This window comes from Oncorhynchus tshawytscha, linkage group LG12 (genome assembly GCF_018296145.1).
Source record: "Oncorhynchus tshawytscha isolate Ot180627B linkage group LG12, Otsh_v2.0, whole genome shotgun sequence".
NCBI lineage: Eukaryota > Metazoa > Chordata > Actinopteri > Salmoniformes > Salmonidae > Oncorhynchus > Oncorhynchus tshawytscha.
In genome coordinates, this window is record NC_056440.1 from 63,847,241 (window position 1) to 63,862,752 (window position 15,512).

Consider the following 15,512-nt stretch of genomic DNA (forward strand, 5'->3'; position numbering starts at 1 on the left):
AGCCTTGCTATTGAGAAAGGCCGCCGTAGGCAGACATGGCTCTCAAGAGAAGACAGGCTATGTGCTCACTGCCCACAAAATAAGGTGGAAACTGAGCTGCACTTCCTAACCTCCTGCCCAATGTATGACCATATTAGAGAGACATATTTCCCTCAGATTACACAGATCCACAAAGAATTCGAAAACAAATCCAATTTTGAAAAACTCCCATATCTACTGGGTGAAATTCCACAGTGTGCCATCAGAGCAGCAAGATTTGTGACCTGTTGCCACGAGAAAAGGGCAACCAGTGAAGAACACGCACCATTGTAAATACAACCCATATCTATGCTTATTTATTTTATCTTGTGTCCTTTACCATTTGTACATTGTTAAAACACTGTATATATATATATAATATGACATTTGTAATGTCTTTATTGTTTTGAAACTTCTGTATGTGTGATGTCTACTGTTCATTTTTATTGTTTATTTCACTTTATATATTATCTACCTCACTTGCTTTGGCAATGTTAACACATGTTTCCCATGCCAATAAAGCCCTTGAATTGAATTGATAAAAGTGAAGAGAATATCAAAATGTGTTATTGTTACCTGAAAAAAAAAACTAAACTGTTTATTGTTGGAAATTGTTACTAGGTTTGTTTTGTTAGTGAATTTACACCTCCTGCCCTATTTTATTAAATGGAAGATGTTATGGGTGTAAGATGGCACAGTGATGCCTTCTGTTGGTAAATGTTCATTACTGCAACTCTTGTGTTTTACCGGGGTGCTTGAGATACCCGGATGTGTTGTCATGTACTGAACAAGACTGGTTACTCGCATCAATGCCTATGTCTCGTCATTTAACGCTCAAACAGCCTCTGCACAACGAATACCCAATGGGTGCTGCCGGTGGCAAAATGCTGCGCTTGACGCGCGACATTGCAAAGTTATTAGTTGAGTAAAAGTAAATGTTACATGTTTAAGGGAGTTGCATGTAGGAAGTATTATTATACGGTGCATTCGGAAAGTATTCAGACCCGTTTCTACATTTTGTTACGTTACAGCCTTATTCTAAAATTGATACAATTATTTTTTTTTTTTTCTCATCAATCTACACTATACCCCATGATGACAAATCGAAAACAAATTTATAAAAAATTAACACATAAATACCTTATTTACATTAGTATTCAGACCTTTGACTACGAGACTCAAAATTGAGCTCAGGTGCATCCTGTTTCCATTGATCACCCTTGAGATGTTTCTACAACTTGATTGTCCAACTGGTAAATTCAATTGATTGGTCATGATTTGGAAAGGCACACACCTGTCTATATAAGGTTCCACAGTTGACAGTGGAAGTCAGAGCATAACCCCCAAATAATAATTTTAAACTACGTTGTTGGCTAGAGGCTCGTAAGTAAGCATTTCACTGTAAGGTTGTATTCGGCGCATGTGACTTATAAAATTAGATTTGATGGGGCAGTGTGATGGCGATTGCATTGTCCGTAATGCACGAACACGTCTCATAAAAGTCATGATGTTTTTGTTTGGTTAGAAAGCACAATCGTCGCGGAACGAACGAGTGACACCTTTCCGGGAATGTCCGGTCCATTTAAAAATCATTCCTGCCTCCTTCGCCCTGCAAGTGTATACTCGTCAGACGTCATGAAACGTTATCAGAAGCGTCCACTTAATTTGAGGGCTGAGCGGACAGGGGGTGTCGTTTAAGTGTTTGGAAAGCAACCCTAAAGCAAATACATTTGTACGAAGCTGAATCAGGAAATGAATGTCCACTCTTCATTGCAGATCCCGCCTTCATTCTTGTTTGATAATTTTTCTCGAAATCTAAAAGCACAATATAGATTTAAGCTAGTGTCTTAAGTAGCTGAACATGTTATTACTCCAACCAAGTGAAAGAGAGAAATTACACGTTTTCATTTTCATCAAAAACAAATGCATTTGAGTTGACGGCTTGCGCAGTTCGGTGCGAGACAACCGTTAACCCGAAGACATGTCTCTACCCATGAGTTCAGCCAGACACCGTGTCAACTGGTTTTCTATTGGAGAAGCAGCTTCTGCCTGTCTTGATACTGTCCTTTCATTGCCTTTGTTTTATAGAGGAGACGGTATGCTATTCGGCCAAAATGAGAAGTACCAGTACGGCGCTCCGGGCAGCACTGGTTACAGGTTGACTAGACAGATCTAACAGTGTTGCCGACTCCTCAGTATGGAAAGTAGCTATTGGCGGTTCGTTTTTTAATTTATTTTTATTTGTCGCTAGAGGGGTCTGAATACTCGCTAAGTTGACAACACTGCGATTCTAGAATCAGCTTTATCCATCTCGATAGACTAGACTGCCCAGAAGCTCACCGCCCGGAAGCTCATCACCCGGACCGGAAGCTCACCGCCCGGAAGCTCATCACCCGGACCGGAAGCTCACCGCCCGTCCACTGTGGACATGTTGCCGTGGTAACGCCGGTGACTAAAACATGTCTGCAAAAGTGAAACAAAGCAACAAGTCAGCGGATAAAAATACAAACGATAGAAATGACGTTGCGTCCAAAGTAGGAAGATATGTTAAAACCCTATTAATATTTTATATTATTTGAAATATTTACTACATCATTTGTCTGGTTATTATTTGACAAACTGTTATCATAGCTAGAGCTAACCAAACTCAACTTGTGTTCTGAATCCAATTAATACAGGAAAATGATGCTGAAAAAGCCAACCCTCAATGGAAACTTATTTCCCATGAACAAATCAACACGCTGTTGGATTTGACAGTGGAACAAGTGCAATTGTAAGTAACAAGGATATATAGGCCTACTGGCCAGTTTATTTGGAAGTGGTTCATGTCTGTCAACCTTTTTGTTTTACAACAGCCAGTTTGAAGAAATACTTGGTTTGAAGAACTACCAGACGTGTCTGAAGGAGGCTTCCCTGTTGGACTACTTTGTCTCTGGCTTCTGGTGGACCAGGGAGATGAACTACACCTGTCAACAGATCTCATTCATCATGGCTCTACTGCAATTGTTACTGGACAATATCAGTGGTAAGTCATAGGATTTATAGGTAACAGACAGTATCAAATCAAATTTTATCGGTCACAGATCGAATCCCCGAGCTGACAAGGTACAAATCTGTCATTCTGCCCCTGAACAAGGCAGTTAACCCACTGTTCCGAGGCCGTCATTGAAAATAAGAATTTGTTCTTAACTGACTTGCCTATTTAAATAAAGGTAAAATAAAAATTAATAAAATTAGCAGATGTTATTGCGGGTGTAGCGAAACACTTGTGCTTCTAGCTCCGACAGTGCAGTAATATCTAACAAATTACACAACATAAACCCAATACACACACATCTAAGTAAAGGACAAGTGATGTCAGAGCGGAACGGACTAAGATATCTTGCATTTCTCATCTCATATGTACCGTACAATCCAACCGTACATATGAGATGAGAAATATGTACATATGAGATGAGAAATGCAAGATATGTAAACATTAAGTTAATGAGATATGTAGAATAGTATAGAATAAAGTATGAGATGAGTAATTTACTGTGCAACCTATTATTTTTTTATTTTACCAATTTCGTGGTATCCAATTAGCAGTATCTTGTCTCATCGCTACAACTCCCGTATGGGCTTGGGAGAGACGAAGGTTGAAAGTCATGTGTCCTCTGATACACAATCCAAACCAAGCCGCACTGCTTCTTAACACAGCGCGCATCCAACCCGGAAGCCAGCCGCACCAAAGAAACACCGTGCACCTGGCAACCACTGCACCCGGCCCGCCACAGGAGTCGCTGGTGCGCGATGAGACAGGGATATCCCTACCGGCCAAGCCCTCCCTAACCCGAACGACGCTAGGCCAATTGTGCGTCGCCCCACGGACCTCCCGGTCGTGGCCGGTTACGACAGAGCCTGGGCGCGAACCCAGAGTCTCTGGTGGCACAGCTGGCGCTGCAGTACAGCGCCCTTAACCACTGCGCCACCCGGGAGGCCGCAACCTATAATTTTGATTTGTTACCACGAGTGTGCCCCAACCAGGGATGGAGAAACTTGGGGTGTGGGCCACAAAATTGGGGTGTGGGCCACAAAATCTGAACTCATCATGACCGGCCACAGTGCCTCGCAGGCCTGCATATCGACATCTATACCCACACATGCAGACAGCCTTTTTGTGGGCCCTAAGTAACATTTATTTGGGGTCCCACCCCACCCTGCGAGAATTTCTAAGTTGCCCCCTTCATGACAGCAGAGCGAAGAAAATAGAGTTAATTTCCTCAAACTTCACAATTTGAGATAATGTTGCCATTTGAAAGCAAGTTTCCTGCAATTCTACTCATTTTGCCATGGAACAGAGTCATGGAGAGAAGACTGAGCAATTTATAACTCATTTCATGAAATTCTACTCATTTTGCCCTTTATTAGGGACTGTGTGTTCACCACCTAATCATCAAGACCTTCATTAGGACGGTGTGTTCACCACCTAATCATCAAGACCTTCATTAGGGACGGTGTGTTCACCACCTAATCATCAGGACCTTCATTAGGGACTGTGTTTGTTGTGGAATTCATCAATGTAGCCATAAGAATCCAACCAGACGTGTAATACTTCTCTCTCTAGCTGAGTGGTGCTCGCGAGATATGGCTCGGACAACCTACCTCAATCCATGAATGGGAGATGGCGCTGTATTCCTAATTATCCCAACTGAAAAATTGAGAAGATTGAAATACTGCTAGTTTTTTTATGAAACTGCCATTTCGTCAGCATGCTAGGCTAGCTAATGCTATATACAATGCCCATTGAATTCCATTAAAATGCAATGCGTTGGTGAGTATCTAACGAAAGTGTTGTCGAATCTAATGGGTTGCTTTAGCATTAGCTAGCCTAGCATGCTGACAAATGGCAGTTTCATTAAAAACTAGCAGTATTTCTTCTCGATTTGTCAGTTGGGATAATTAGGAATACAGCGCCATCTCCCATCCTTGGATTAAGGTATGTTTTCCGAGACACATCTCACGCTCCTTGCTGTCCCGATCTTGGCATGGCACCGTTCCTGCCTCAGAGAGAGAAGTAATGAACGTCCAGTCAGATTCTTATGGCTAACCTCAATATGGACTGGCTGTGGCTAATATCTGTATTCATATCTGTCCTCAATGTCCCAGAGAAGCAGATGCCGTTTGTTGATAACCTGAATGAGTTTGCCAAGATGATATCAGGAACGCGCCAGTCTCCTTCTCCAGAGGTTGACTCACTGTTTGATGCTGAGCAGGCCATGTCCATCACTGACTACCTGAAGTGCAGGTAGCAAGACTCTTCTCTATTATCCTTTTTTAGTAAGGCCTACATGATTAATATCACATGAACACTGTCCTTACTTACCTGGTGATAATCCATTCAGAGCAGTGACCCTCATAGGGGATGTTGAAGTTCTGGTCTGTTGGTTACTTATCTTGGTTCACCTGTTTTACTATAGTCTCTTTCAGAACTACCAACTCTATGAGTTTCTCTTCAGCCAACCTAGAGAGGAGCTGCTCCTTGGGAAGAAGGTGAGACTGCCTGCGTCATTGTGTCCGTATGTATGTTGAGGTTTACTTAAGGAAGCTAGTGAGTAACTTGGAAGGGCAGTGACCATAAAGAGAGTCCTTTCCTGTCATTGTCCCTAACCATTTATCTGTCATCTCTGTCTAACTCACCATCAGGAGATAATTTGTCTGTCCTCTCTGTCTAGATCTAGATCTCATTATCACAGCATGTATGGAGTCTATAATAACATTAGATCTCATTATCACAGCATGTATGGAGCCTATAATAACATTAGATCTCATTATCACAGCATGTATGGAGTCTATAATAACATTAGATCTCATTATCACAGCATGTATGGAGCCTATAATAACATTAGATCTCATTATCACAGCATGTATGGAGTCTATAATAACATTAGATCTCATTATCACAGCATGTATGGAGTCTATAATAGCATTAGATCTCATTATCACAGCATGTATGGAGTCTATAATAACATTAGATCTCATTATCACAGCATGTATGGAGTCTATAATAACATTAGATCTCATTATCACAGCATGTATGGAGTCTATAATAACATTAGATCTCATTATCACAGCATGTATGGAGTCTATAATAACATTAGATCTCATTATCACAGCATGTATGGAGTCTATAATAACATTAGATCTCATTATCACAGCATGTATGGAGTCTATAATAACATTAGATCTCATTATCACAGCATGTATGGAGTCTATAATAACATTAGATCTCATTATCACAGCATGTATGGAGTCTATAATAACATTAGATCTCATTATCACAGCATGTATGGAGTCTATAATAACATTAGATCTCATTATCACAGCATGTATGTAGCCTATAATAACATTAGATCTCATTATCACAGCATGTATGGAGCCTATAATAACATTAGATCTCATTATCACAGCATGTATGGAGTCTATAATAACATTAGATCTCATTATCACAGCATGTATGGAGTCTATAATAACATTAGATCTCATTATCACAGCATGTATGGAGTCTATAATAACATCAGTGCCCATTAAATTGATTTGTTCAACCAGAGCTCTTTTCTAGGAGCTGCAACGTTCCAGGATGTGACATAATAAACTACTCATCATTTCCAGATCGAGCTGTAGTATAGTGATTAATCCCTGACAGTTTGGAGCTATAATGAATGAGTCTGTTTGATTTCCCATTGATATCTTTACAAGGTCTGTTACCAGTTAATATGATCATTTTCTTAATATATTCACAAATGTGAAGGCAAACATCCAACATATTCTACTGTAAGATCATGGGTGAGACTACAACCTCTGTTTCCTGACTAACTGTATTCCAGAGGACCATAGAGGTGATCAGCTCAGCAGACTTTGTAGCCCCGTTGGAAGAAGGCATGAATACTGATGACTACCTCCATTACATGACTCCTGTTGAACAGCAGGAAGAGGTACTGTACTGTACTGTAGGACTACCTCATTACATGACTCCTGTTGAACAGCAGGAAGAGGTACTGTGGGACTACTGATGACAACCTCATTACTCCTGTTGAACAGCAGGAAGAGGTACTATACTGTATTGTAGGACTACTGAAGACTACCTCATTACATGACTCCTGTTGAACAGCAGGAAGAGGTACTATACTGTATTGTAGGACTACTGAAGACTACCTCATTACATGACTCCTGTTGAACAGCAGAAAGAGGTACTGTACTGTAGGACTACTGATGACTACCTCATTACATGACTCCTGTTGAACAGCAGGAAGAGGTACTGTACTGTAGGACTACTGATGACTACCTCATTACATGACTCCTGTTGAACAGCAGGAAGAGGTACTGTACTGTAGGACTACTGATGACTACCTCCATTACATGCCTCCTGTTGAACAGCAGGAAGAGGTACTGTGGGACTACTGATGACAACCTCATTACTCCTGTTGAACAGCAGGAAGAGGTACTATACTGTATTGTAGGACTACTGAAGACTACCTCATTACATGACTCCTGTTGAACAGCAGGAAGAGGTACTGTGGGACTACTGAAGACTACCTCATTACTCCTTTTGAACAGCAGGAAGAGGTACTATACTGTAGGACTACTGATGACAACCTCATTACTCCTGTTGAACAGCAGGAAGAGGTACTGTACTGTAGGACTACTGATGACTACCTCATTACATGACTCCTGTTGAACAGCAGGAAGAGGTACTGTACTGTAGGACTACTGATGACTACCTCCATTACATGCCTCCTGTTGAACAGCAGGAAGAGGTACTGTGGGACTACTGATGACAACCTCATTACTCCTGTTGAACAGCAGGAAGAGGTACTATACTGTATTGTAGGACTACTGAAGACTACCTCATTACATGACTCCTGTTGAACAGCAGGAAGAGGTACTGTGGGACTACTGAAGACTACCTCATTACTCCTTTTGAACAGCAGGAAGAGGTACTGTACTGTAGGACTACTGATGACAACCTCATTACTCCTGTTGAACAGCAGGAAGAGGTACTATAATTGACTTTACCATGGGCTCTGCTTAGGTTACTGCTCACAGCTGATGTTTTTATATTTTCTTGTACTATCTGGATTTAAAAGACAAGTAGATTAATAAATAGTACATATTGTATTATTGTGTATTATTTCTGAGTTAGTGTCACTCCTATTCCAAAACTCCTATTCCAAGTCAGTGATTCTGCTATTTCCCATAAGACCACAGGTGGGTGCTGTCACACTGTTGAAGACCTCTTCACTGAGAACTGAAGCTTGACTTTATGACTGATCAATGTGTTACCACTACTACTAGTACATACCATAACGGTTGATTTGAACATGTAGCAACAGAATGTAAGGGTAGGAGATTGTAGTTAAATACCATAACGGTTGATTTGAACATGTAGCAACAGAATGTAATGGTAGGAGATTGTAGTTAAATACCATAACGGTTGATTTGAACATGTAGCAACAGAATGTAATGGTAGGAGATTGTAGTTAAATACCATAACGGTTGATTTGAACATGTAGCAACAGAATGTAATGGTAGGAGATTGTAGTTAAATACCATAACGGTTGATTTGAACATGTAGCAACAGAATGTAATGGTAGGAGATTGTAGTTAAATACCATAACAGTTGATTTGAACATGTAGCAACAGAATGTCTGATACTGACCCAGGGACAGAGGACCAGCCTGTCTGATAGGTGGGGTTCTGTTGACCCAGGGACAGAGGACCAGCCTGTCTGATAGGTGGGGTTCTGTTGACCCAGGGACAGAGGACCAGCCTGTCTGATAGGTGGGGTTCTGTTGACCCAGGGACAGAGGACCAGCCTGTCTGATAGGTGGGGTTCTGTTGACCCAGGGACAGAGGACCAGCCTGTCTGATAGGTGGTGTTCTGTTGACCCAGGGACAGAGGACCAGCCTGTCTGATAGGTGGTGTTCTGTTGACCCAGGGACAGAGGACCAGCCTGTCTGATAGGTGGTGTTCTGTTGACCCAGGGACAGAGGACCAGCCTGTCTGATAGGTGGGGTTCTGTTGACCCAGGGACAGAGGACCAGCCTGTCTGATAGGTGGTGTTCTGTTGACCCAGGGACAGAGGACCAGCCTGTCTGATAGGTGGGGTTCTGTTGACCCAGGGACAGAGGACCAGCCTGTCTGATAGGTGGGGTTCTGTTGACCCAGGGACAGAGGACCAGCCTGTCTGATAGGTGGTGTTCTGTTGACCCAGGGACAGAGGACCAGCCTGTCTGATAGGTGGTGTTCTGTTGACCCAGGGACAGAGGACCAGCCTGTCTGATAGGTGGTGTTCTGTTGACCCAGGGACAGAGGACCAGCCTGTCTGATAGGTGGTGTTCTGTTGACCCAGGGACAGAGGACCAGCCTGTCTGATAGGTGGTGTTCTGTTGACAGGGACAGAGGACCAGCCTGTCTGATAGGTGGTGTTCTGTTGACACAGAGGACCAGCCTGTCTGATAGGTGGTGTTCTGTTGACCCAGGGACAGAGGACCAGCCTGTCTGATAGGTGGTGTTCTGTTGACCCAGGGACAGAGGACCAGCCTGTCTGATAGGTGGTGTTCTGTTGACCCAGGGACAGAGGACCAGCCTGTCTGATAGGTGGTGTTCTGTTGACCCACAGAGGACCAGCCTGTCTGATAGGTGGTGTTCTGTTGACACAGAGGACCAGCCTGTCTGATAGGTGGTGTTCTGTTGACAGGGACAGAGGACCAGCCTGTCTGATAGGTGGTGTTCTGTTGACACAGAGGACCAGCCTGTCTGATAGGTGGTGTTCTGTTGACCCAGAGGACCAGCCTGTCTGATAGGTGGTGTTCTGTTGACACAGAGGACCAGCCTGTCTGATAGGTGGTGTTCTGTTGACACAGAGGACCAGCCTGTCTGATAGGTGGTGTTCTGTTGACACAGAGGACCAGCCTGTCTGATAGGTGGGGTTCTGTTGACCCAGGGACAGAGGACCAGCCAGGAGGAGGATGGAGAGGTACCAGGTGAAACAGCTCTGGAGCAGGAGCAGGAGAACAAGGCTACAGGGTTGGAAGGATACAACGTTCAGGATGTCAAAGACGTGCTGGGAGACATGACCAAAGAGATGCTGGGAACCCTACAGGTAGGATTTCATGATGAATCTGAATCCTTTAAAGCTTTTGTTGTGTAGTTTTTATTGAAATAAACAACCTTCATGTATTCTGGTGTTTCGTACAGTTGAATTTGATTATTGTGACCGACCGACCCACCCACTGGCATACTGACTGACTGTCTATGTTGTATACTGACTGACATACTGACTGACTGTCTATGTTGTATACTGACTGACATACTGACTGACTGTCTATGTTGTATACTGACTGACATACTGACTGACTGTCTATGTTGTATACTGACTGACATACTGACTGACTGTCTATGTTGTATACTGACTGACATACTGACTGACTGTCTATGTTGTATACTGACTGACATACTGACATACTGACTGACTGTCTATGTTGTATACTGACTGACATACTGACATACTGACTGACTGTCTATGTTGTATACTGACTGACATACTGACATACTGACTGACTGTCTATGTTGTATACTGACTGACATACTGACATACTGACTGACTGTCTATGTTGTATACTGACTGACATACTGACATACTGACTGACTGTCTATGTTGTATACTGACTGACATACTGACTGACTGTCTATGTTGTATACTGACTGACATACTGACATACTGACTGACTGTCTATGTTGTATACTGACTGACATACTGACTGACTGTCTATGTTGTATACTGACTGACATACTGACATACTGACTGACTGTCTATGTTGTATACTGACTGACATACTGACATACTGACTGACTGTCTATGTTGTATACTGACTGACATACTGACATACTGACTGACTGTCTATGTTGTATACTGACTGACATACTGACTGACTGTCTATGTTGTATACTGACTGACATACTGACATACTGACTGACTGTCTATGTTGTATACTGACTGACATACTGACATACTGACTGACTGTCTATGTTGTATACTGACTGACATACTGACATACTGACTGACTGTCTATGTTGTATACTGACTGACATACTGACTGACTGTCTATGTTGTATACTGACTGACATACTGACTGACTGTCTATGTTGTATACTGACTGACATACTGACTGACTGTCTATGTTGTATACTGACTGACATACTGACTGACTGTCTATGATACTGACTGACATACTGACTGACTGTCTATGTTGTATACTGACTGACATACTGACTGACTGTCTATGTTGTATACTGACTGACATACTGACTGACTGTCTATGTTGTATACTGACTGACATACTGACTGACTGTCTATGTTGTATACTGACTGACATACTGACTGACTGTCTATGTTGTATACTGACTGACATACTGACTGACTGTCTATGTTGTATACTGACTGACATACTGACTGACTGTCTATGTTGTATACTGACTGACATACTGACTGACTGTCTATGTTGTATACTGACTGACATACTGACTGACTGTCTATGTTGTATACTGACTGACATACTGACTGACTGTCTATGTTGTATACTGACTGACATACTGACTGACTGTCTATGTTGTATACTGACTGACATACTGACTGACTGTCTATGTTGTATACTGACTGACATACTGACTGACTGTCTATGTTGTATACTGACTGACATACTGACTGACTGTCTATGTTGTATACTGACTGACATACTGACTGACTGTCTATGTTGTATACTGACTGACATACTGACTGACTGTCTATGTTGTATACTGACTGACATACTGACTGACTGTCTATGTTGTATACTGACTGACATACTGACTGACTGTCTATGTTGTATACTGACTGACATACTGACTGACTGTCTATGTTGTATACTGACTGACATACTGACTGACTGTCTATGTTGTATACTGACTGACTGACATACTGACTGACTGTCTATGTTGTATACTGACTGACTGACATACTGACTGACTGTCTATGTTGTATACTGACTGACTGACATACTGACTGACTGTCTATGTTGTATACTGACTGACTGTCTATGTTGTATACTGACTGACATACTGACTGACTGTCTATGTTGTATACTGACTGACATACTGACTGACTGTCTATGTTGTATACTGACTGACATACTGACATACTGACTGACTGTCTATGTTGACTGGCATACTATGCCATAGTATGCCATACTGACTGGCATACTGACTGGCATACTGACTGACTGACACACTGGCATACTGACTGACTATGTTGTATACTGACACACTGACTGACACACTGACTGACACACTGACTGACACACTGACTGACACACTGACTGGCATACTTACTGACATACTGACTGACTGTCTATGTTGTATACTGACACACTGACTGACACACTGACTGACACACTGACTGACACACTGACTGGCATACTGACTGGCATACTTACTGACTGACTATGTTGTATACTGACACACTGACTGTCTATGTTGTATACTGACTGACTGACTGACTATGTTGTATACTGACACACTGACTGACTGACTGACTGTCTATGTTGTATACTGACACACTGACTGTCTATGTTGTATACTGACTGACTGACTGACTGTCTATGTTGTATACTGACTGACTGACTGACTATGTTGTATACTGACACACTGACTGACTGACTATGTTGTATACTGACACACTGACTGACTGACTATGTTGTATACTGACACACTGACTGACTGACTGACTGACTGACTGACTGACTATGTTGTATACTGACTGACTGACCGACCGACCGACACGCTGACCGGCACGCTCAGGGATACACGGAGCCAGGGGGAATACACGGAGCCAGGGGGAATACACGGAGCCAGGGGGAATACACGGAGCCAGGGGGAATACACGGAGCCAGGGGGAATACACGGAGCCAGGGGAATACACGGAGCCAGGGGAATACACGGAGCCAGGGGAATACACGGAGCCAGGGGGGAATACACGGAGCCAGGGGAATACACGGAGCCAGGGGGAATACACGGAGCCAGGGGGATACAATGGTCTTTTGGATGACAGCGTTGAAACACTCGTGGTAAATAATGAGTAATTATCCAAACTATTATCAATGGCTTTCCTCTTGTGTTGGTACAGGCTGAATTCACAGAGAAGCTGAGAGTCCAGGAGGAGAGTTTCAGTACCAGACTAGAACCACTGAAACATTCTGCCTGCAAACAGCTACAACACACCTCATAGTATAACATATCCACTATGAACACAATACACCTCATAGTATAACATATCCACTATGAACACAATACACCTCATAGTATAACATATCCACTATGAACACAATACACCACATAGTATAACATATCCACTATGAACACAATACACCTCATAGTATAACATATCCACTATGAACACAATACACCACATAGTATAACATATCCACTATGAACACAATACACCTCATAGTATAACATATCCACTATGAACACAATACACCACACAGTCTATAACATATCCACTATGAACACAATACACCACACAGTCTATAATATATCCACTATGAACACAATACACCACACAGTCTATAACATATCCACTATGAACACAATACACCTCATAGTATAACATATCACTATGTACACCTCATATAACATATCCACTATGAACACAATACACCTCATAGTATAACATATCCACTATGAACACAATACACCTCATAGTATAACATATCCACTATGAACACAATACACCACACAGTCTATAACATATCCACTATGAACACAATACACCACACAGTCTATAATATATCCACTATGAACACAATACACCACACAGTCTATAATATATCCACTATGAACACAATACACCACACAGTCTATAACATATCCACTATGAACACAATACACCACACAGTCTATAACATATCCACTATGAACACAATACACCACAGTCTATAATATATCCACTATGAACACAATACACCACACAGTCTATAATATATCCACTATGAACACAATACACCACACAGTCTATAACATATCCACTATGAACACAATACACCACACAGTCTATAATATATCCACTATGAACACAATACACCACACAGTCTATAATATATCCACTATGAACACAATACACCACACAGTCTATAATATATCCACAATACACCACACAGTCTATAATATATCCACAATACACCACACAGTCTATAACATATCCACTATGAACACAATACACCACACAGTCTATAATATATCCACAATACACCACAGTCTATAACATATCCACAATACACCACACAGTCTATAATATATCCACAATACACCACACAGTCTATAATATATCCACAATACACCACACAGTCTATAATATATCCACAATACACCACACAGTCTATAATATATCCACTATGAACACAATACACCACACAGTCTATAACCACAATACACCACACAGTCTATAATATATCCACAATACACCACACAGTCTATAACATATCCCACCACACAGTCTATAGCATATCCTTATATAATCATTACGCTTTCAGCATGGTGGTATTGAGATTCTCTCTTAAAGGGTTAGGGTTAGATACATCACAGAAAACACTGTTACCCTGCTTTCAGCATGGTGGTATTGAGATGACACACACATTCACACTCAAATATATATATATATTTTTAATGTTCTTTTTTTTTTTTTTTTTACATGTGGGCTTTGATAAAACATATTTAACTGTTCCCAAATGCTCTGTGTGACCACCCGCCAATGTGGCCAGTAAGAATACACATTCTACCAGCCAATGCCAGAATCTAGCACCATTTGGCTGGTAACTGGTGGCTGGTAACTGGTGGCTGGTAACTGGTGGCTGGTAACTGGTGGCTGGTAGCTGGTGGCTGGTAGCTGGTGGCTGGTAGCTGGTGGCTGGTGGCTGGTAACTGGTGGCGGGTAACTGGTGGCTGGTAACTGGTGGCTGGTAACTGGTAACTGGTGGCGGTAACTGGTGGCTGGTAACTGGTGGCGGGTAACTGGTGGCGGGTAACTGGTGGCGGGTAACTGGTGGCGGGTAACTGGTGGCGGGTGGCTGGTGGCGGGTAACTGGTGGCGGGTAACTGGTGGCGGGTAACTGGTGGCGGGTAACTGGTGGCGGGTAACTGGTATGGGTAACTGGTGGCGGTAACTGGTGGCTAGCGGTAACTGGTGGCGGTAACTGGTATGGGTAACTGGTGGCGGTAACTGGTGGCGGGTAACTGGTGGCGGGTAACTGGTGGCGGTAACTGGTGGCGGGTAACTGGTGGCGGGGTAACTGGTGGCGGTAACTGGTGGCGGGTAACTGGTAGCGGTAACTGGTGGCGGGTAACTGGTGGCTGGGAACTGGTGGCGGTAACCGGTGGCTGGGAACTGGTGGCTGGGAACTGGTGGCTGGTGTTAATTTCT

At 42.6% G+C, this 15,512-nt stretch overlaps 1 protein-coding gene and 1 long non-coding RNA gene across 5 annotated transcripts; one reads left to right on the forward strand and one right to left on the reverse strand.

The window, feature by feature from the left end:
• The first annotated feature begins 1,363 nt into the window (after positions 1–1,363).
• LOC112242109 (ciliary-associated calcium-binding coiled-coil protein 1) lies at positions 1,364–13,582 on the forward strand. 4 transcript variants are annotated; one of them, XM_042330892.1, is made up of 8 exons: positions 1,364–1,401; positions 2,697–2,791; positions 2,874–3,043; positions 5,167–5,305; positions 5,478–5,550; positions 6,885–6,992; positions 10,005–10,163; positions 13,221–13,582. In XM_042330892.1, the coding sequence occupies exons 3-8, from the start codon at positions 2,974–2,976 to the stop codon at positions 13,320–13,322; spliced, it is 651 nt and encodes a 216-aa protein (XP_042186826.1). In that variant the 5' UTR covers positions 1,364–1,401; positions 2,697–2,791; positions 2,874–2,973; the 3' UTR covers positions 13,323–13,582. The 4 variants fall into 4 exon arrangements, 2 of the variants coding, with proteins under 2 accessions (XP_042186826.1, XP_042186825.1); XM_042330891.1 differs by lacking the exon at positions 1,364–1,401 and adding an exon at positions 1,431–2,552; XR_006084719.1 differs by lacking the exons at positions 1,364–1,401; positions 10,005–10,163; positions 13,221–13,582 and adding exons at positions 1,431–2,552; positions 7,995–8,175 and having other exon boundaries at positions 6,885–7,939.
• LOC121847841 lies at positions 13,234–14,345 on the reverse strand. The gene is made up of 3 exons (XR_006084721.1): positions 14,277–14,345; positions 13,353–13,691; positions 13,234–13,315 (listed from the first exon to the last, which is right to left on the reverse strand). It is a non-coding gene; the product is annotated as an uncharacterized LOC121847841 (long non-coding RNA).
• Positions 14,346–15,512: the final 1,167 nt, after the last annotated feature.

What these genes read in the sequence shown, in the direction of transcription:
- LOC112242109 (XM_042330891.1), top strand. Translation starts at nt 2,478, where the DNA reads ATGTCTGCAAAAGTGAAACAAAGCAACAAGTCAGCGGATAAAAATACA. An exon ending in GAAATGACGTTGCGTCCAAA is followed by an intron (nt 2,553 to 2,696) that starts GTAGGAAGATAT and finishes CAATTAATACAG; the next exon opens with GAAAATGATGCTGAAAAAGC. An exon ending in ACTGACTACCTGAAGTGCAG is followed by an intron (nt 5,306 to 5,477) that starts GTAGCAAGACTC and finishes GTTTTACTATAG; the next exon opens with TCTCTTTCAGAACTACCAAC.